The sequence below is a fragment of the Lingula anatina genome, chromosome 8 (assembly GCF_051362555.1).
Source record: "Lingula anatina isolate TDL-2025a chromosome 8, LinAna3.0, whole genome shotgun sequence".
In the NCBI taxonomy this organism is placed as follows: Eukaryota; Metazoa; Brachiopoda; class Lingulata; order Lingulida; family Lingulidae; genus Lingula; species Lingula anatina.
The window spans coordinates 16,213,378-16,236,345 of record NC_141774.1 but is presented as its reverse complement, the minus strand read 5'-3'; the positions used below and the strand labels follow the sequence as shown (position 1 = coordinate 16,236,345).

The 22,968-nt window shown below is 35.4% G+C and overlaps 2 protein-coding genes across 2 annotated transcripts; both read left to right on the top strand.

Moving 5' to 3' along the window:
* The first annotated feature begins 10,942 nt into the window (after window positions 1–10,942).
* LOC106152654 (interferon-inducible GTPase 1-like) lies at window positions 10,943–11,974 on the top strand. Its single transcript, XM_013526328.2, has one exon. The coding sequence runs from the start codon at window positions 10,943–10,945 to the stop codon at window positions 11,972–11,974; it is 1,032 nt and encodes a 343-aa protein (XP_013381782.2).
* A 3,156-nt stretch (window positions 11,975–15,130) lies between these two features.
* LOC147760471 (interferon-inducible GTPase 1-like) lies at window positions 15,131–16,366 on the top strand. Its single transcript, XM_087018785.1, has one exon. It carries the CDS (start codon window positions 15,131–15,133, stop codon window positions 16,364–16,366), a length of 1,236 nt encoding a protein of 411 aa, XP_086874911.1.
* Window positions 16,367–22,968: the final 6,602 nt, after the last annotated feature.

Genomic DNA, 22,968 nt, shown 5'->3' with positions numbered 1-22,968 from the left:
TCAAATGCCATTCAATAATTTTCTTCGAAAGTTTTTAACATTCGGGCCGACCACAAGAATGGGTAAAACTATTTGAAATGCACTCGGATTTTTTTTAGTGCTCTTTGAATATTTTAGGTAACCCAGGGAAATACATGCTTTATTCATACTTTCTGCACCAGTCTGAGCTGGTGAAAGTGTACATAGATAAGGTAATAGCAGCAATAATAATGATGATAGTAAAATACATAAATAAATAGCACCAAAATTACTTATGTAGAAATGCACCAATGTTTCTACTATGTGAACTAAATCTTCGTATTTATAGTAATTATTGATAGACATCATGAAGTGGAAGATGTAGCACAGTGTCTTTTTTTAAAAGCAAGGGTAAGGAATTTGGCCAAGGAAATTATCACTGTTTCGTTTGGATTGTTCACTATGTAGTGGAATTTATGTTGTTTTCTTTGTTGTTTAAATGTGCAAAGCATGTGTGGCTGCTTTGTATTATTTTAAAGAGTTCTTTTCTGTGTTCTATATCTGTCATTCTTTGCTAGTGGTTACAAAATGTTGAATTTGACCCAAAATTTCAAACTTTCTCTGGGAAGCTGTAATTTTGCGATGTGATAGCTACACCATCACATCACCATCACCATCATTTCTTAAAAAGGGAAACAGCAGCTGCCCTTTTTAGGGCATACAGGAGAGTTGAACAGCTATACCCACCAAATCCAAGACGCGTTACCCTGGGTAATATATTTTGCACAAACTAATGAAAGTCTAATGGAATGTTTTCAGTTTTAGTTTAAATCATAAGGGGGTGTTGTCTCAATGCTTCAAAACTGGGTTTGAAGAATTTAATCCACATTTCATAATTAATAAAAATGGTGAATATGTGGGTCACGGTAACGTTATTGACGCGGGTACAAAAACTTTTTATAATCATGTAAATAATAACAATATTTTTGCTATTATCCATACACACTTCAATCATGAGGGGCACACCACTTTCACATGCTTTTAAAATGGAATTGACAAACACAGAGGAATAATGCACATATTTTATTTACTGTAACTCTGTCACATGGGACACACACACTGAACAAAGTTGATCTAAAGAATGTTCCAGATTGTAGTTTTTTATCTGAATTATTATTTTTTTATTATTATTTTAACACAATAAAGTTCAGTTAAATACAAAATTTAACAAAATGAAGTTCAGTGTAACACAAAGTTCATAATTATAACATTCTTCCTGACATATGTGGACCAATGGTGATATCTGTTCTGTGCTCACTAAGGCATCCACTCTTGGGATTCTGAAAAAAAAAATCACACAAAGAATCTGTTAACTCTGATAACGAACAATGGATAACCTAAGATCACAAATAGTTTATTGCTTATTCAAAGAAAGTACAGTGCATTATGAGTGGCAAACACGCATTACTGAGACACATTTTCTTCACCCATTTTCGGTGCTTCATTGCGTAACGTAAGTGTTGCTAGTAATGCATTATTGCTATTTTTACAGACGGTTAAATTTTAAACGCACGGAATACAGTGTGGCAGCTTAATTTAAGACAAAACTAAAAAAAAGTAATTCAATTTCGATGATTGAGTTTTCGAGAACAAGAGAACATGAATACGGTATCACCGCGTCACCATGTTCAATACAGTATGACCTTTAGTATTATTATGGTATGTACTTGCAAAAAACCGTGTGAATGGACATGTCGTCACAGTTTTACGCTCTATGTATTCCCAACTGCAATCATGTGTTCTAACAAATTTAGGCCTTACTGAGTATTTTAAATGTAACATGGGCACTCGACAAGGATGCATGCTAATATCACAACTGAATTATTGTAAAATTAAAGAGTAAAAACTGAACAAAGAATTGGGACACAAACAGCAAGGAAATCACAGAAACTTTTATCAAAGAGGAAAAGGCAGTAGACATCTTTATAATAATTATTAAACCTTGGCTTATTTAAAATGAGAAACTGGTAAGATCTTGTCTTTACCTGGTGTGGTCTCTCTTTTCTTAAATCTTTTCTTTTGTACCAGTATACTTCCTAGTTGGTTCTGGTTGAGATACTGGTCAAGCCTTTATATCTCCTTTTCTCTACCTTCAGAGCCACATGGGTGAGAGCAAGGACATACTTAGCTAATCATTGTAATAACTTCTTACTCGTATTTGTATTTATAATCATATTGTTTGTTTATGCTCAACCTTTGCACTAAAATTTTGGTATGTTTTGTATCTGTGTAACTTTAACTTGTTTTAGATTGATTAGTCCAAGAACTAATGTAATAATATCATGAAAATGTAAACTTACACTGTTCCATGAATACAACTGCTGTTATCTACAACATGTTTTAGAGTGACATATTTTTTTGAAAGGATAAGTAAATATGTTGGTGCTGAAGTAGTGTTTGTTGACAGGCGAATGTAAGGGCACATGTAGTATACCGATAGAAGGGGTAATGCAGAAAGAGGTTTAAGTCTGCAAGGTTACAATGTTGCTGCCTGCAACTGATCCTATAGGGAGACAGACACATTTTAATTTCATGTTGTAAGAGAAACATGTAATGCAGCACATGTACATGTAGTGAGTAAAGTGTAACATTTGCATATGTGATTTTTGTTGCATTAAGTTCAGACTAAGTTCTACAAATTATGTTTGAGTACATTATACAGAATAAGATATATGGTTTAAATATTATTTAATTTTAAAATTTGAGGCACAAATTTTGCCAACCAAGGGAGATCTATCACAACTGAATTATTGTAAAATTAATGGGTCGGATGTGTCATTTGGCTTCAAAGGAAATGGTCAGACAGTGGTCTCTCTGTTAGCATAGCCAGACGTCTCCGACCACACTCTTTAATTATAATTTAAACTTAAGTCATCGTCCTACCTGTAATTAAGTTCATTGTTCATTGTGCATTGTTCAGATAGGCTATATAACATGTATGTATTCTCTGAGAAGGAAGACTGGACTTGGCTACACCAGACAGCTGAACAAGCTGACTGGAGGTCCCAGCTCTTGACCAGGAATAAACCTGAAGTACATACTAAGTTGTGTTGATTTATTCTTGGACCTATGTCGCGGTGGATCTGATCCCCAATCCCGCCGTGATACTAAGTCCTTTTCTATTTACATTATTCATAAATGAATTTTATCATAGTTTGAACAAAGCTGGATGTCAGTGTATTTACATAAATGAGGTGTTTCCAAATCTCATGTCTTTGCTCTATGCTGATGACATTGTATGCATTTCATACACTGTTGGGGGGTTACAGAAACAAATTCATCAATTAGAAAAATATTGCAGTCAGTATGGTATGCTAGTAAATGTCCAAAAGACAAAAATAGTAGTATTTAGGAGAGGTGGTAAAATAAAGAAAAATGAAAGGTGGTTTTTCAAGGGCAAAAAATTAGAAGCAGTACCTGCATATAAATACTTAGGAACATATTTTGGTGCCTTCCTCGGTTGGGGTAAAACTATCCAACATCAAATCAACCAAGCCAATAAAACATTATTTGTTGTTAAGTTATATTTGAAAAAACAAGCATGTATTTCCTTTAAGGAAGCTTTCTTTCTTTTTGATAGAATGATAACACCCATTCTTTTCTATGGTGCTGAGATATGGGGTTATAAACCAGTAGAAAGTACTGAAATCTTCAAAGCAAAATTTTGTAGATATTTATTAGGTGTTAGTTCAAATACTGTGACGGAAGCTGTACTAGGCGAATGCGGAAGATATCCATTGTATACCAATTATATGGTAAATATTATTAAATATTGGTTAAAGCTTGTACATATGAATGAAGATCGCTATCCTGCTCATGTATATGATATGCTATTTAAATTAGATTCAAGTGGAAGGCACACTTGGGCCACAGATGTTAAAATGTTGTTATATAGATATGGATTTGGATATGTCTGGGAGGCTCAGGGTGTGGGAAATTCTGTTTTATTTATTAAAGTTTTCAGAGAAAGATTAGTAGATAATGCTGGCCAAATATGGCACAGTGACATATGTAAGAGTAGCAAACTGGATACTTATTCATTATTTAAGAGCACGTTAACACTGGAGTGTTACTTATTAAGTGTTAAAAATGTAAAACATAGAACCTCACTAGCAAGATTCAGATGCGCAAATCACCTACTAAATATTGAGAGCGGTAGATGGAGAGGTATAGAAAGATGCAATAGACTGTTTAATCTGTAAAAAACATAATATTTATGATGTAGAAGACGAATACCATTTTTTTCCATTATCTTCTTTATCTCCAACACCCGTAACTTGCTGCTGGTTACCTCTGGTGACTATTATACTTCTACTGCTCTTAATTTCAGGGGAAGTCTACCCAAGCCCCGGTGACTCTCAGTCTTGGAAAGTGGAAACAATTTTAGTGTCTGCTACTTTTAATAACAGTACAAATTATCTCAATATATACAACCGAAATAATGTGCTAAACAATAGATTGGCCAAAAGTATGTCTTTTCTTATCGGTACCTTTTTTCCATCCTCTCTGTTTATCTTACCAATAACTCCTGGTCTGCCCTATAAAATTAATTTATGTCTATTGCTCTTAATTTCAGGTGATATCCACCCAAATCCAGGCCCACATAAACGTCTGCAAAATCGGGTTGAGGAAGTCAATTTTTTGTTTTCAAACATCAGAAGCATCAGTGCGGAAAATGGTGCAAGATTTGAGGCCTTAATGATCCGAGCCAAACTCCTAAAAGCGTCAATCATCGGCTTATGTGAGGTGGGAAAGTTATCTTCTTATCAGTTAAACACTGTCTACAACATCGAGGGTTACCATTCTCCCATCTACTACAACATTGGCCAAGGCTTATTAATCTATGTCAGCTCGAAAATAGTTTACAAAGAATGTCCTGAGTTAAAGAGTGACGATCTCAACTGCATTTGGATTGAATTTCAGTTACAGTTTAAGCGGTTTTTATATGGCATCTTCTATAGGTCGCCTAGTCAAACATCAACCGAAAGAGACAAGTTTGTGAACTTATGTAAAATGAGTCTCGAAAAAGCATGCCAACTAAATTCAAACGGTATTTTTATTAATGGAGACTTTAATGCTCACTCTCTTAGTTGGTTCAGAAAAGGTAAGGAAGACCTCACGGGTAAGCTTTTGAGCAGTTTGTTTCTAGAAAAAGGCTTCGATCAACTGATCCACGAGCCTACCAGGATACAAGGAAAATCCGCTTCTTGTATCGATTTGACTCTGACAAACAGACCCGACTTAATTAACAGTGCCTTCGTTGACCCGCCCATTGGCCAAACGGATCATAGTACCCTCGTTACTGAACTTTGTATTACTCAACCCAAACACGATCCTGTATATAGAACAATATGGAAGTACGATCAGGCTAATTTGGTGGCTTTAAACAAAGACATAAGCGAATATGACTGGGAAACTATTTTTAAAAAATAATTATGATATGAACGAAAAAACTGAAGTTTTTACTGATTCTTTACTCTCTTTTTACAAACGCCATATACCCCATAAAAGGAGGCTGATCAGGTCAAATGACAAGCCATGGTTTAATGACCAAATCAAGCATGAGTTAAATAAGAAAAAGAAACTATATAAAAAAATGAGGATTAAACCTTCAGAAAGGAATGAAAATAATTACAAAAATCAGGCGATAAAAGTTAAAGAATTAATAATTAAAACAAAAGAATCATTCCTTAATTCTAAAATAGAGAGCCTCGACAATAAAGGTGATGATAGTAAATCATACTGGACCGTAATGAAAAATATTCTTGGGAAACAGCGATCGTCTTCTATTCCTATTCTCAATAACCCGAGAAATGGATCTGTCGCTTCTACTGATCAAGAAAAGGCTGATGAATTTCTGTCCTATTTCTCATCAATGTACCACTCGGACTCTGTAGCAAATGTTGGCGAAATTCTCTTTCCTGTAAGAACTGATGCTTCCCTATCTCAGATACAATCCACTATTAGTGAAATTAAATCGATAATTGATGATTTAGACCCATCTAAAGCTAACGGCCCTGACCTGATTACCGTCAAGATGATAAAACTTACCAAAAACTCCGTGGTGAAGCCCCTAAATATTCTGTTCAACGCAATTATACAGTCTAATACCTTCCCCAACATCTGGAAAATTGCCGAAATTTGCCCAATCTTTAAAAAAGATGATAAAAAATCTATTTTAAACTATAGACCAATTTCTTTACTTAGTATTATATCTAAGATTTTAGAGCGAATAATATATAATAGAGTGATTAACTTTATTCTGAACAACAAACTCCTATACCCTAAACAATCCGGCTTTTTGAAGGGTCATAGCACAGAGCACCAGCTCTTGGCGATTCATAATTTAATTACGAGTAATTCTATTAATGGTTATGACACCAGAGGAGTCTTTCTCGATATAGAGGCTGCTTTCGACAGAGTTCCCCATTCACTCCTTCTCCTTAAACTCAAGTCTTACGGTCTAACCGGCAAACTTCATGCACTATTGTCATCGTACTTGACTAATAGAAGAGTTAAAGTACGTGTTGGTGGGAAATCGTCTAATTTATCTAAGGGAGGTTACATAAATACAAGTGTACCCCAAGGTAGCATACTTGGCCCATTACTTTTTCTCATATATATAAATGACCTCCCTGACGGACTCTCTACTGATTGTTTCATCTATGCGGATGATACTTCCCTCTTTATGCCCTCGCGTCGGGGAGATGTTGATTCACATGCTATATTACAAGGTGACCTACGTACCATTGAAAATTGGTCCAATAAATGGAAACTCAATTTTAAACCGGCAAAGTGCCGCGAAATTATATTCGGCAAAGAAAATTATAATAGTACATACCCTGAATTGTATATAAACAATACCATGATACCTAGGACAAAGAGCCACAAACACCTGGGACTAGTACTTGATTCAAAACTAAATTTTAATGATCATACTGATTATGTTTGCGAAAAGGTTCAACGGGCCGTAAATGCACTAAAACCTCTATACTGCAAAGTTAGGTCCAAACATTTAAATGTTATATATAATGCCTTTATCCAATCACAATTTGATTACTGTGACATCTTCTATCATAACTCACTCCAGAAGAAATTATCGAAACTATCGTCTCTTCAATACCAAGCCGGCAAAATAGTACTGGGAGCCTTACCTAGCTCTTGTACCTCCAAAATATTTGAACAACTAAATTGGATTTCTCTATTTGATAGAAGAAAAATGCATGCTCAAAAAATTATGTTTTCAGTCATGGCGAATTTGGTCCCCTCCTATGTTTCTGATATATTCCGCCCATTCAGAAACCCTTTTCCAATCATAACCCGAGAAAATAACAAAAGAGACTTTAAACTTCCTCCTAAATACCCCCGTACCTCGGTTAACTATTTTCTGATGTCTTCATGGGATCAACTCTCCTCCTCCACTAAATCTTTACCTTCAATCTCATCTTTCAAGAACTCGATAAAAAAACACCTCACTGCTGGGTCGCTTTCAACAACAACACTAAACTTGAACAGAAATCATGAAAAAATTCTTAACAGAGCGAGGGTCGGTTGTTTATTTAGAGCAGAATTGTTTAGGCATAACTGGACTACTATTGATACACCACACTGCACCTGTGGTGCCCTTGAAACCCCTCTTCACTTTTTCTTCAGATGCCCTTTACTCAATTCAAAGTACCCTCCCCTTTACCAAAAAATAAATGAAACTCTACATGCAAGCAAGACCTCTTTCAAAACACAAAAAGAAAAGCTGTCGTTATTTCTCTACGGTCATAAATCCTTATCACCCACCCAAAATGAAATTATCTTCGACACTGTTGCAAATTTTCTTCTCGTAAACTTTGTTATCACTTAATAGGTATTATCTCTTTTCCTCTTCTTTCTTTCTGTACTTAACTTGTGCTCCTGATATATATATGAAGTTTTACATTTACCCTGTTGTATATATGTATATACCTATCCATTTGTTTTATTTATTTATTTACTTATTTAATTTAATTTTGTGGAGAGCATATAATGCTTCCAGCGCCTTGCCTCCACTTCATTCTTTTGAATAAACGTTGTTTAAAAAAAAAAATACCATTTTTTAATGACATGTGTAGCATATACAGAATTAAGAGAAAAATATCTGCAAGTGAATAACCCTACTAAAGAAAGTTTTTTAAGATTAATGGCTACAAAAAACAAATTTAATATCAAATTTAGCTGCTTATATATTTAATGCTTTTTTATTAAGAAAAGAAATTTTGAGTCACTGACAAAATTAACAATCCTTAATACTTCTCATGGACTTAACTATTATTATTATTATTATTATTATTATTATTATTATTATTATTATTATTATGTACTATGGGCCAGAGGCCTTGAAAAACTGAATTCATAATAAAACTAAAACTAAACTATGACCTTTAGTCCCCCATGTGACACAGACGCAAAACGAAAGTTCAAACGAAGTCACCCTACTTATAGAATGGTAAAAATCAATCGGTACACAAATATGTTGAAACAATTGAAGAAAAATGAAACGAAACTCATTATTTCTCACCTTCATACAAAGAAGATCCCAATTAACAATCCTGTGACGGTTAAATCGAGGGAATTACACCTGTGCCCTGCATCCTATCTCGACAGCGTCATTGCGTGACATGTTATCAGAATGGGCCACCCGCCAGTTTGAGCTGGGTTTTTTAGTGTGCAAAAGAAGCCATTCGTGTGTAAGACGTCATCAGTTAGTGAGTATGGAAGAAGATCGCTATCGATGTATAATTTTCACGCGGCATTTTAAAGTCGTCTGATAAGAATCGATCTCTGAAGTTTCAGCGTTGCGAACGTTACATTGGGACGCGGTGAAGAAAAATCGACCTTGCTGAGCAATTAATGTGAAATTCTTAAGAAAACTGATATTATCATGGATTTCGTGACACAAACTAACCGACATACTACTTTGGACGATTGAACAGTTTTAATACGGAAAGATAGGATTAGATGAAATTTTCATCGGGGTGGGACACCGCATGTATCGTAAGTTAAGCTAATTTTGTGATCATTTTTCAGTGACTTCAAATAAATTTTTATTTAAATAACCATTTGCACATTCTGTTTATTATATCTTCTTGCAGTAGGTGTATTCCCTGCTTCAATAATTCATTCAAACCCTAAACAAACTGTTCCTAAATAGAGGTAGGGTCCAAATTCCACAAAAAAGGACGCCATTTTGAGGGTAATTTCGATATATTTTCTGCTTTTTCTCTTTTTTTGCTTTTATAACAACATCCTCCTTGCTCATGCAGCTTCTTTGATTTGTTATTGAAACATACACAACGATGTCAGGAGAATTTGGTCGGCTATCTAAATTTAAATTACATTCTTGTTATGGTCCCCCCGCAGTGCACAACTAGCAAAGAATGACTGATATACAGAGGGCAGGTAATTAAGAAGTGCTCTTCATCCTCTATAACTCCAGAGTGGCAGATTTGGCATTTTCTGTCTTCGACTGGTGTTGGTTTACCCTTGACGTGGCGACCTGTTTCTATGTGCAAATTGTGGCTGCTTGTAGTGTTCACTGATTCTGAATTTGGTTAGGGTTTGACGTTTTTCTATATCTTGTATTATATCAAGGTATTTTTCTTTCTCAAAATGAAGTTTGAAAGTTTTATACCTTCTCAATTTGAGATTTTCTTGTGATATCCTACTATGCCAAAGTTGTATACTACTGTCTCTAAGTCTACCACTAAAATTTTTCAGGAATGCAGAAAAGATCAGCATAAAATATGAAGGTAGGTCATCCTTGAGCTAACGGTAGTTAACGAGACTTGCTAAGGCGTTTGTATTTATTTCCTATCTAAGCTCGAGACCGTGTCAACACTTGCTATCAGAAGGTGTAAAAGATGGGAATATTCAGGGGCCTGGAGTCTGATAATACAGTTGATGACTTCAATATGGAAAACATTACTCCACGATGTGACTATAACAGGAACCACAAAATACCCCATCTACTGACTGGGACAAATACAACTATTCCATATGCTCTGCATCAAACAACAACAACACCCCCTGGGGTGGGGGATGATTCTAAATTCTTATAACATTGTAATTTTCACTATCTCCTCTTAGACCATTACAGATAGGAAACTGAAACTTTTGGAATTGGTAGACCTATCATCAGGGATGTGCATGGGTGTTTTGGAATTTTAGTGCCACAGGGGATTTGGCTGTCCCAGGGTGGGGGAATGATTCTAAATTCGTATGGCATTGTAATTTCTGCTATCTCCTCCAAGACCATCAGAGTTAGGAAGCTGAAACTTTGTTAAATAGTTTACCCATCATCAGGGATGTGCATGGGCACTTTGGAATTTTAGTGCCACAGGGGATTGGGTTGTCTCGTGGGGGGGGGGGGGGGGGGGTGATTAATTCTAAATTCTTATGACATTGTAATTTCTGCCATCTGCCCTAGACCATTAGAGTTAGGAAGCTAAAACTTTGGTGAATAATTTACCCATCATCAGGGATGTGCATTATTATTATTATTCCAAAGGCTATGTGAAAATTCAATAAATAAAATAAATAACTATGTCAAGTTATAATAATCTATCATTAAACCACAATAACACAATAACACAATGTGATTTGCTTAGTTCCAAAAGAAGTTGATGGTATATTACATTGTGCAGCACCCTGGTGTTCTTGATTAGCCACGCCCATTGTCAAACAACCACATCACGTGATTATGTGTTTGCTCTGTCAGCCATGCTGCACCTAGCGTATGCTATAATGTGTGGCTTGGGCCTAAGCAAATAAAAGTCGAGCTATTTATCATACAGATTAAGTTGGTGGAGGAGTATATTTCTTTCTCTTCTAAACTCTGACTTTGTCGATAAAACGGCTATTAAGGCTTTACAAAAAGAACATGAACAGATCCAAGATGGAAGATTCTAACCAGTGGTCGAACACTCAAGTCAAAGCAGCCTTATGTGGGATATCGGGTTCAGGGAAATCTCAGTTCCTCAACACAATTCTTGGACTGAGAGCTGACGACCCTGGCGCGGCGCCCGTAGATGCCTGTGGATCGCAACGTACCACTGGCATATATAAACATCCAGAGCAGCCAGGCCTCATTTTCTGGGATTTGCCGGGAATTGGAACTGGTGAATTTGGTAAAAATAATTATTTGGAAACTGTTTACTTTAACACTTACGATTTCTACTTGATATTTGGACGAGGACGGTTCTATGAAGAAGACGCGTGGCTCGTAAAACAGGTCAACCGGAGACGAAAGCGTTTCTTTTACATTCGAACTCATATTGACCAGGACATAGCATCCATGAAAAAAGGTGGTGACAAAACATCAGCCGAGAAATCATGCTTAGATCTCGTCCGAAATGACTGCGAGACACAAATTCAAAATGCTGGTATTAAAGCGACCCGTACTCAAGTCTATTTGATATCTACGCGGTTGCAGGACAAAGACAAATGGGACTTTCCCAAGTTGAACTCGGACATGCTTCAGCTTCTGCCTCGTATAAAAAAAGAGACAGGTGCAGTGGCCATACCTGTGCCTTATCCTTCTGCCATCAGAGTCAAAATCCAATCCCTGCGCAATATTGTCTGGCGAACTGTTTTTCTATCAGGGATAGTAGCCGCGGTTCCTGTTCCATTTCTTCCCCTCGTCGTTGAGCTTTTCGTAATTATACGGCAGATAGAAAGTTATACAAATGTCCTCAAACAAACGGAACTTTCTAGGAGATGTTTGGGTCCCACGAGTTCATGGAAATTTCAAGTTGCAGGAGTTGGCAGGCTTCTTGGCGAGTTCTTAAAGTTACACCTGTACTTCATGGAGAGCCCGTACTCTGTCCATGTCACCGTCTTGGGGTGTGCAATGTCTGCATATCTGTCTTGTCATATGACAGATTTCATACTTCGCCGGAGTTTGAACATTATTGAAGGCGAAATGTAAAAAATGTTTAAATGACGTTTCAGACATCATCGAAAGACGAAATTCCTATTTTAAAGGAATAATGTACATAAATAATATTATTTTTAGCCATGATAGTAAGTGCATTAATTATACATAATATATTACATTTATATTATTAATTATACTTCTTTTCTTGTCATCGTTAAATGAATGTTGTTAATCGTTTAGTTTGAAATTCAGATTACAATCAATCAATTTAATTTTTGTTCTTTTTTTCATATTTAGTGAATTTCTATATTGACTGTCAGGTAAACGATGTTTTGTTTGTCTCCTGTTTAGTATATTAAGAACTGGCAGATTATTTACCTTTTTTCAATGTCTAAAACAATGTTTTTCCCTCTCTTTGGGGAAGAAGATAACTAATATTTTAGCGTTTGTATAAAAAATGGAAGACTCAAACAATACACATTAAAAAGCACTTCAAAACTGAAAAAGTTGCTCGTCGTCTGAATAACAAAGGCAAATAATGTCGTGTGTCTGTAATTATTGTGTGTAATTATCGGAATGCAGTGTATAATTTAATATTTTGCTTAAAATGTTTTAAATTACATTCATGATCGATATTTTTAAATATTAAAATATTAATAAATGGTATGTGGAAATCATGAATCGTTTCATTTAAACCAGAAATATTTGAAACTAGAAAAACACTCCGAGAGCGCCTACCTCCCCCAAGGCGGCAATTTTTGATTATTATTGATTGATTATTGATTATTGATCCGGATCACCACCAAAAACTAATCACTTCTAAGTTGACCCATTTCTGACCTACCCTGAAAATTTCATTAAAATCGGTCCATAACTGTAATAGTTATGTTGATGACAAACAGACAGAAAGCCAGGGGTGAAAACATAACCTCCTTGGCGGAGGTAACCATGTGTTATTTATTATTCTTAACGTAGACGCCCAAGCCGTGTTAAAAATATAGAACATGAGAAGGAAAAAAGCTTTTTATTACCCGTTACTTTCCTACCTTAGATCGTTTAAATACAAACTCACCGTAAACGTGTAGCACAAAGGGAAATCTATTTCTGTATATGCTTATTATTTAAGAAAAAATTCCCAGTATATTGGTCTCTTCGTTGTTTTACGATGAGGCCACAATTTAAAAATTATTTTTTGAAAAATATTTTGTAGACTACACTGTACTAATAGATTTGGAATGAACCCTGTCGATTTTCATTAAGATCATGCTTACTATCTACTATCTATGTAAAAATATACCGTAGGTTCGGAAAAATAACAGGGCACAGCCCACTGACAATTTAAGTATTCTTTTTTAAAACTGGATGATTACAGAAAATTGATAAGGCCGTTTTACGCACAGACGTTAAACAAACACCACAGTTTCCCGAAATCTTTCTTTTCTTCCAAAGTATTTATTTATTTTCATTAAGACGATAGCAGTGATTTTTAGATATAAACTGCGTCGTGCAATCTGCTGATTGGACTGCAATATAAGCAATTACCGATAATGTGCCGATAGATCTATATGTCTAAATCCTTATTCTGTTTCCTAACACCCCTAACACCGCAAAAGTAAACTTCATCATTAAATTTGTATTGGATGTTTTGTCGTCGTGCATAACGATAAAGATCAGGCGAAGCCATAATGGACAGTACAGGTTTTTAAAGGAAATCTTTACATTCAGCATATGAAAAACGAAACACACGTGGTTTGTTGTATTTTTTGATATAGACCTACCTTGGTCAGCTTTTTTTTGCATCGAATCTGCTTAATCCGACAAGGCCTTGCCTTTTCCCATTCTAACATAAAAAAGAGATAAAATAATGATATAAACAGGTAAATAAGGCAAAGACAAATGACAATAATGATGATGATTTTATAATATTCATTTATTGAAGAAGAAATGTTTAAATTACAGTGTATTGCATGTTTTTAAAAATAGTTAGTCATATAAAAATAATCATTCTTCTGTATATCTGCGTGTATTCTGGGCAAGTAAATATTTCGGAACAAAGTCCACTGTGATAAGTCTCATCCATCATGGATAATCAATTTGGTTACTCTATCTTTAAGTCTCGCTACAGAGTTAATGCGTCTTTTTATCTCACAAGTGTCAAGTCTACAAGCTACAGAGATGTCTCGACGCAGACCAAGAGTACAGAAGCCGAGTTATTCTTATCCATGTATATTGTTTCAATAATTTGGAAACCTCTGTAGGTCCCGATAACGTCACCGCTAATCCGCAATAAAAGAGGGGCGTTTTCCTCGTGATCCATTTTTATCGGAGCTGACATAAAGTCACGTAAGTTTCTTTCAAACCGTATTTTCATGAATTTAATTGAACATATACATGTGTGGTGGAGGAGGCCCATCAATCTCGAACAAATATTTTAAGTAAGGTTTGTATTGTAAACATAGATAAATTATGTTGCGTTTATTTATTTTACGTGTTTTCGAAGACCACGGATTTCAATTTAATTTATTCAAAAGGCTCTATACGCGCTTTCTAGATCGTTTTTTTATTCCTAAGTTGAAATGTATTGGCACCCACATTGCTGAATCTTTTATATCTTTTACGGTAGTATATATATATATATATATATATATATATATATATATATATATATATATATATATATATATATATATTTTTTTTTTTTTTTTTGGCACATATGTTCTTATCCTTTTCGAAGACAAATTCAACTCATATTTTGCTAATGGCAAAGTTACCCGGCCCCTTTTTAAAAGGGAAATATGTTTTAGCTGATCATTCCAACGCATTTCATAGGTAAAATGAAATTTAAGCAATAAACAAATAACACTGTTATCATCAATGAGCAGTGACGTCAATACAACTTTTTCATTTAATATGAAGCTTTAGGTTTAACCATGATGAGTTTGAGTGCCATGTCGACACTAAAGCACTTACAAGTGCATGTCTATTTTTACTTTTCGAGGCATTGGAGTGTGATTTTATAGATGTCCAATCTTGTAACATCTTCAACTGATTGACAGTTTAGGTCCTTGTTGTTGTAATAGCTTCTATTTTGATTGCTGTAATTCTATTTTATTTTGAATAACAAAAAACTTTGCCTTTAAAATACAAAACGCGTGCTTTTGTGGTTTGATCCAATTATACATTCATCCTTACAGATTTTTTCTAACAATGGCAGAAAACCAGCAGGAGAGACCCCGATATCAGTTCATTGAACCAGAGGAACTCGAAGAAATTGAAGCTTATGTGAGACAAAATGGTCTCGAAAATATCGCAGACTTTATGTCAAACAAGGTAAGAGGAGCCGAAAACGAAACTGTGAAAATTGCTGTAACTGGAAGGTCAGGTACTGGAAAATCAACATTCATCAACTCATTCCGAGGTCTTACTGCTGAAGCTGATGGTGCAGCGCTTGTCTCAGTAGTTGAGTCTGAGGCAACCAGGGTCCCCAAGGAGTACCGCCATCCAAAGAATAAAAACATTTCCCTGTGGGACTTACCTGGAATTGGCACAACACAATTCAACCAAGAAAATTACGAAGAAAAGGTCAATTTTGATTCATACGACTTTTTCATTATCATTGTCGGCAACCGTAATTTTGAAAAGGATGTATGGCTTGCTAAAAGAGCTCAGCTTCGGCATAAGAAATATGTCATTGTCAGGACACACATTGATGCCGCTATAAAAAGTGACAAAGAAGATCACCCACGGACACATGATGCCGAGCAGTTACTGGAGAAAATCCGTAATGAAACTAAAAAGTCGCTTGAAGAACAAGGTGTCTATCCAGAGGACGATGTTTATCTTATATCTGCACGCCTCTGCCATGTAGCCAAAAAGATGTGGGATTATCAGAAACTGGAACACGCTATACTGCATGGACTTCCCCGTAAAAAACGCGAAGTGCTTACTTTGTCCTTCAGCAATGTCTCCGAAGATTTGATCAAAAAGAAGTGTGATATTTTTCGAAGTCGTGTTTGGTCAAATGCTATCTTTTTGGCAGTGCAAGGGTTTGTCCCATCTCCAATAAATAAGGTTCTGCCCAAAAGAGTTACAGACTATTTCAATAGCGTAATGAATACATATATAAAGGCGCTGGGTCTAGACGAGGAATCCTTGACGCGTCTTTCGCAAAGAACAGGCGTAGAACTGGAAAGCCTTATTTTATTGACAACCAAAAAAATCGGAATACCGATTAAAGAGCTTAGTATTATGTCAGCAATGGGTGCCGTGACTGCATTCCACACGCCAGGTCCTGCAAGGCCTCTAGTTGGGTTGCTTGTCACGTTAGCTGGATATGGTGCAGCATACAAGTCAGCCCACCAGCTGCTGTACGAAATTTTGCATCGCTTTGAATTCGCCGCAATCGATGTCCTCCACGCTGTCATCCACTCCGCTAACGAATAAATCAAACTTGTGAATGACTGAACACAAGGTTGTGATGACGAACCCTGACATTGTGAGACACACTGCTTTCCATCGAACAGAACACTTCGTTCACAAAGACTGATGTCAATCATTTCATGAACCAATTTTCAATCAATTCCTAAGCCGACTTTTCTAAGGGTTTGTTTGCCTGAGGAATGTATTTTTATTATAAAGCTGAAATGACTTACCGGTTACGAGTAATTTTGTGGTTTTATCGTGAATTTATTATCTATTTTATTATACTGGTAGCAGCCGTAGCTTCCTTTTCCTTATTTCCTTTACGCGGCATGCGTAGAGTATCATTTTTGTACCATATGTCCCATACAGACAGATGTCTTTTCAACTGCTTAATACATTCCGCTTTGTTTCTAAAAGGCTTATTGATGGAAAACTAATTAAAAAGTATTTTAATCTTCGGCATCAAAACTTCGACAATCATTGTATGAGCTCTTCTATGCAGAGATATTTTAAATGTGTTACACTCTGTTGAGTGAAAAGTTACATGTACAGCAAATGAAAGACACTTATTAAAATTAACCCCTTGCCCGTCACGGAGACGGGTATATGTTATTATATTATAGTATAATCATGGGAGATTTATGATGTGTATATTAGAATATTAAATAATTGTAGCATGTATTGAGACCAGGGGATTATTTTATGAATTTAAGTGTCTGATAAAAGCATGTCTAAAATATTTGTTTTGCAGATTTCTACAAGTAGCGTCCCATAAATTCAATGTATTTTTATTTTGCCGGGCAGAGTTAAATGCGGCTATTACTTTATAAACTTCAAATACAAAAAATTACAGAGGATGAATCCGTAAGCTATAGAAACAGTAATCATCAAAAGTGTCATGTGACGACTACAATGCTACGAGCATTGTCACATATAGTAACAGTTCCCTGATCATGTCCATTGGATTAAGCATGAAATGTTAGTCTCTGCACAACATCTGCAGCTCCATGTGTCTAATATTATGTTATTTTTTGCCTTTGATACCGCCTATTTGTTGACGCGATTTGTGTCTAGTGGATATTACATCAGATCCCACTCGTGTACACACGGTATTTTTAATAAGAATTATAGCCAGTAAGAACCTTAAATATGTCATCGACGCCTGAATTTTTTTTCACGAAAAAATTCCACAAACCCAAAAAAGGTCTTTCATTATGAATATTATCATAAATAATTAATTTATAGAGCCAAGGTTAATTTTTGACACATGAAATTGCCACGCCATAGTTTAATTACTAGCAGCATTAAACATGTAATAATATATATTTAAGTATGGGTATGAGGCGTATCTTCACCCCTGAACAGGATTTTATCACGAAAATTGGCAGAATTGACAAGAAATGTATAGGATACAATCCCGTGCCGTCATTTTGGTTTAAGCCCCCGGCACACTTATTCGGAATCAGCAGAAATCAAGCAGAACCAGCCGTAAGACTAAATTTAAAAATTCGTACTACATTCGGGGAAAAAATTCAAATTGACCTAATTTTTTTGTAAGAATGCCGTTGGAATACTCAGAATCCGCTTGAATCCGCCTGGAATGATTCCTGCACATTTCGACTGTATTAGCTCTCAAATGCAGCTCGAATGTAGTTGGGAAACTAGGAATATCAATAATGCTGTCAGAATGCAATCAGAATTTTTAGAATACACTTCGAATGCCATACGAGTGTAGTTCCATTGCTGGCTGAAATAGGATCGAGATGCATTCGAGTTGCATTTTGGCTCATTCTAGCAGGGTTTGAAGTGTCTTGTCATTTCGGTTCTTCCTCGAATGTGATCAGAATGTTTCGAATGCTGTCGAAATGCCTTGAGAATATTGAGAATACAGCCATAGTTCAGTTAGAATACTATTCAAATGCCATTCGATAATTTTCCACTTGGAATGCACTTCGAATGTTTTTAACATTAGCAAAACATTCGGGTCAGCCACAAGAACGGGTAAAAATTTGGAATGCACTCGGGATTTTTATAATGCTCTTCGAATATCCAGGAACGCACAAAGAATTGTCTTTCCGACAGCATTCTTGCTCATTCGGCCTCTAGTGTGACGGGGGTAATAAATGTTTTTGGTATGGAGTTATGAGCTCCTACTTACAGATTTTCATTAAACAAAGTCACAATTTTGCTTTATCGAAGATAAAATCTGATTGAAGACTTTAGAGAAAATCGCTGGCATCGTTTTGGAGAACTAAATGGTGTCATTGAGTTGGCGTTAAAACGGTGATCGTAGGTGCTCAGTTAAAAGAGTAATTTAAGAAATCGATTAGTTCAGTTTTTTACCCCAAAGTCCCCATAATAACGCCATCAGTAACGCCATCAGTAAAATAACACACTTAACAATGAATATTTATCTCTTACCGAAAAGAATGTATGTAAGGGAGTAAAAAAGTAGTTTTGGGCGAAGGGTGACAATATTCTAAAAGCTACCCCCTCCTCCGTCTTAAAATAAGCTTCCTACCCTTCCACATCTTAAATCAGTGACGCCTATGCTTAACTCGAAGATCTGGAAAAAAATGTCACATCCTCATCAATTTCTGATGAACTGATAAAAATATCCATAAAAAAAAAGTCAACAAGTATCTTAGGCCCATTACCAACACCATTGCTAATTCAGATTATATCTGCTACAAGGTATTATTTTACCCCTGTATAAACACTAGTAACTGTGCACATTAATTGGGCCCAGGGAAGTTTTCTATATCAGCAGTATATGAAGATTGATTTTTAACTTCTGCCTATGTTAGGTAAATAATTCACTGTATAGAAAATCATTAACAAAATTAAAACAAGGCTAGATGTCAATTTTTAAAATTAAGACATGAAAAAGATATGAAGTTCAGAACTCTTGTGGAAGTATTTTTTACAGATAACTAGAACAACAGACATTGCGAAAAATAGAGTGGTGGAATTAAATATGACATGATTTAAATTTGGGTAATATATTTTGATGAATTGGAGATTTTCACTCTGCGCGCATGTGTGTGTACAATCTTTCAAATAAACACCATTGCCCTGAAAAGATAAAATATCGAAAAACTTGTACTTGAGGTGTTTGCAATTGACGAGTTATCTCAGCAGTATATTGGTTCTCTCCCTTGATCTTGCCTCACGTCCACAACACTACCAGAATTCAGCTGAGCGATGACCTCCTTTCTGTGCAAAAATTCTCTCTGGACAGTACAGAAGTAAGCACGGAATTAGCTACAGAAATATCTGTGAGTATATGTAGTTAAAAATCTCTATATGACCCTAGTAGAGGATAGTAAATGGGAGAATATTTTTATCTGATTTACATGTGTGTATATCTCATTGTTACATTTATATCTTTTAGGCAAGGGTTTTTTCAAATAAGTACACAGTTGGGGCATACCTGTTATGTCATGGTACTGATGATAGTGATAATCTAATTCTATTGTTTCTGTTTGACAGTTATGTTTGTCTTATGATTGGAAGTTCAGCTATTGTGTTTGCAATTGACGAGTTATCTAAGCAGTAGATAATTAATTTGCTACATCCCATTGTTACAGTTATATTTTTTTTGGCAAGGAATTATTAATAAGTGCACATGAGGGCCGTGCCTGTTATACCGTGACACTGATGTTAGTAATGATCTAATTCTAGTAATAAAACTAGTAATAAGAAAGGGGCATGCAATAGACAACACTTCAGAATGTGATGAGTTAAAGCTCCGTTCGTTTACTGAATATTCGATTTAAAATTTCCGCTACCAGAAAAGATCAGCATAAAATATTGTGATAGGCGATTAGCTTTAGTTGCACCCTCCTTGGGCTCTCATTGTGTTCTCCTTGCGTTCGTATTCGTTCATCTTCGTTCGTGTATTTTCGTATTATTTTGTGTGTGTTTTTCCTTGTCCTAAGTCTCTTTCGCGCGAGGGAAAGAGATCAGTCGTTCGCAAGTCGCGCCATAGAAAAGACGGGGACTTTCTTGTCCAGTTTGTTGTCTTGGAATGAGACAATTCTTTACATTTTCAGACAGGCGTGAGTTTATTTCTGTTTTGCCTTCTTATGAATCGTTTGGTATTCAACTTTTGGTTTCTTATTATTCCTCCTTTATCATTCCATTTCTACTTTACATTTCGTTGCATTTATTACCTCTGCCAAGGAGGTTATGTTTTCACCCTGTTTGTTTGATTGTTTGTCTGTTTGTCATCAACATAACTCAAAAAGTTATGGGTGAATTTCGATGGAATTTTCAGGGTAGGTCAGAAATGGGAAAGGCGTGGTCTTTCTTGTCCAGTTGTTGTCTTGAAATGAGACAATTCTTTACATTTTCAGACCTGACTCTTGTGTTGTTGAATAATGCAAATAAAACTGATCGTTTTGACAATATGAATGTTGGTCATCCTTGAGCCATCGTTAGTTAACAAGATTTGTAAAGGTGTTTGTATTTATTTCCCATCTAACCCCGAGACAGTGTCAACACTTGGTATCAGAAGAGATGACCTGTTGAAATAATCACCCCACAATATGAATAACAGGGAACACAAAGTACCCCATCTACTGCCTGAGACAAGTACAACATGCCATATACTCTGTGCCGAAAGATGTACTTTGCCAAAATTTAGAGCTGTTAGATATGCCAAGACATTCATGCCTTAGGCACTGACTACCTAAACACTGACTTTTAAGTGAGTTTTTAAAAAGTTAATCTTAATTTTAATATGATTTCAAATATCCTCAAAGTACCAGACGTTTTGTTTTTTTCTGAAAAGTTTTTATTAACAAATTACGATAACCTATGCGGCAGATTAAAACTTTTTCAAATGCCTTCCAATGCACTGAACTCTCTTTGGGTCTAATGGGCTCAACAAAATTTCAAGTTGCAGGTGTTGGCAGACTTTTTGGCGAGTTCTTAAAGTTAAACCTCTACTTCATGAAGAGCCCGTACCCTGTCCAAGTCACCGTCTTAGGGTTTGCATTGTCCATTTGGTTATCTTATTGTATGGCAGATTTCATACTACACAGGGGTTTGAAGATTATAGAAGAGGATATGGAAAATGTTAAAATAGCGTTTCAAACATTATCGAAAGACAAAAATTGGTATGTGGAAGGAATATTGTATTAGAACAAAACAATTTTAGACATGATATATTGTAAGGTTTAAGAAATCGAGGACGAATTCTTTTGAAGAAAGGGTGTATGTTGTAAAGTAAATTACTTACGCTTACACTAATTACAAGTAGTAATAAAAGTGAAATCAAATAGATGAAAAGTTAAGAGTGATATTGAGTGTAAATTAAGTTTCATCAAGAGTCAACAAGTGTAGAACATGTTTTTAGTGTCAGAAAAAGATGGAAAAGGTCAAAGTCAATAACATTTAATGTGATTGGTTATTTTCATAACAGATTTAAATTTTGATCAACTGTTTATAACTGAGTTTTGGGCATGATTCAAGTATTTTGGATAAGTTTAGTTGAAAACAGGGCTCTTAGACATTGCCTATAAGGGAATGTTCTATGGTAAAGTCAACATGACAATGGAAAGTTTCTGGAAATCACGCCATAAACAATAAAAAGAACATAATTACACGCGTGATCAGTACAGAGAATTAGAGTAAAAATATGGGAAAAATTGTATGAAAAGTGAGTGATGAATAAATTACTTATTATAACGAAGACGCGGTTTTGGAGTCTCCAAACATTTATTCACCACGCTTTCGTAGCACTATTGGATACGGTCACTTTACAAAATTATGTGATCAATTCTTTTACCTCATAGTTACTTTGTCATAAATTGACGGGGTCCAACTAGTCCCGGTCTCCCCTAATACATCTTTTTTTAACTCACAAGTGGCAAGTCAAGCCACAGAGATGTCTGATTGCCAACCAAAAGTAAAGATGACAAGCTATTTTAATTCATATAGAATGGTACAATAATTTGGAAACCTCTGTAGGTCCCGATAACGTCAACGCCAACCCGCAAAAAAAGAGGGGCGTTTTCTTTGGCGATCCATTTTTATCGGAGCTGACGTAAAGTCACGTAAGTTTTTTTAAACCGTATGTTCATGCATTTAATTGGACATATACCTGTGTGGTGGAGGAGGCCCATCAATCTCGAACAAATATTTTAAGTATTTTAAGTAATGTTTGCGTTTATTTATTTTACGTGTTTTCAAAGACCACGGTTTTCAATCCAATTCATTCTAAAGGCTCTATACGCGCTCTCTAGACAGTTTTTTTTATTTTTCTTAATTGAAATGTATTGGCTCCCTCATTGCTGAATCTTTTATATATTTTATGGTATTATACATATTTGATTTTTTTTCACATATGTTCTTATTTTTTTAGAATACAAATTCAACTCACATTTTGCTATTGACAAAGTTAGCTGGCCCATTTTGAAAAGGGAATAATGTATGAAGTAGCAAACTAATCATTTCAACGTATTTCATAGGTAAAATGAAATTTAAACAATAAACAAATATGTTCATAATTTTTATAGGACAAATTCAAGTCATATTATGTTTATTTTGTCTTATAGATATTCTGCCTAATAGACTAGCCCTTTTATCAAAAGGGAATTATATTTTAAGTAGCAAGT

Bases quoted from the DNA above. Each gene is read 5' to 3' on its own strand.
- LOC106152654 (XM_013526328.2), top strand. From the start codon at position 10,943: ATGGAAGATTCTAACCAGTGGTCGAACACTCAAGTCAAAGCAGCCTTA.
- LOC147760471 (XM_087018785.1), top strand. From the start codon at position 15,131: ATGGCAGAAAACCAGCAGGAGAGACCCCGATATCAGTTCATTGAACCA.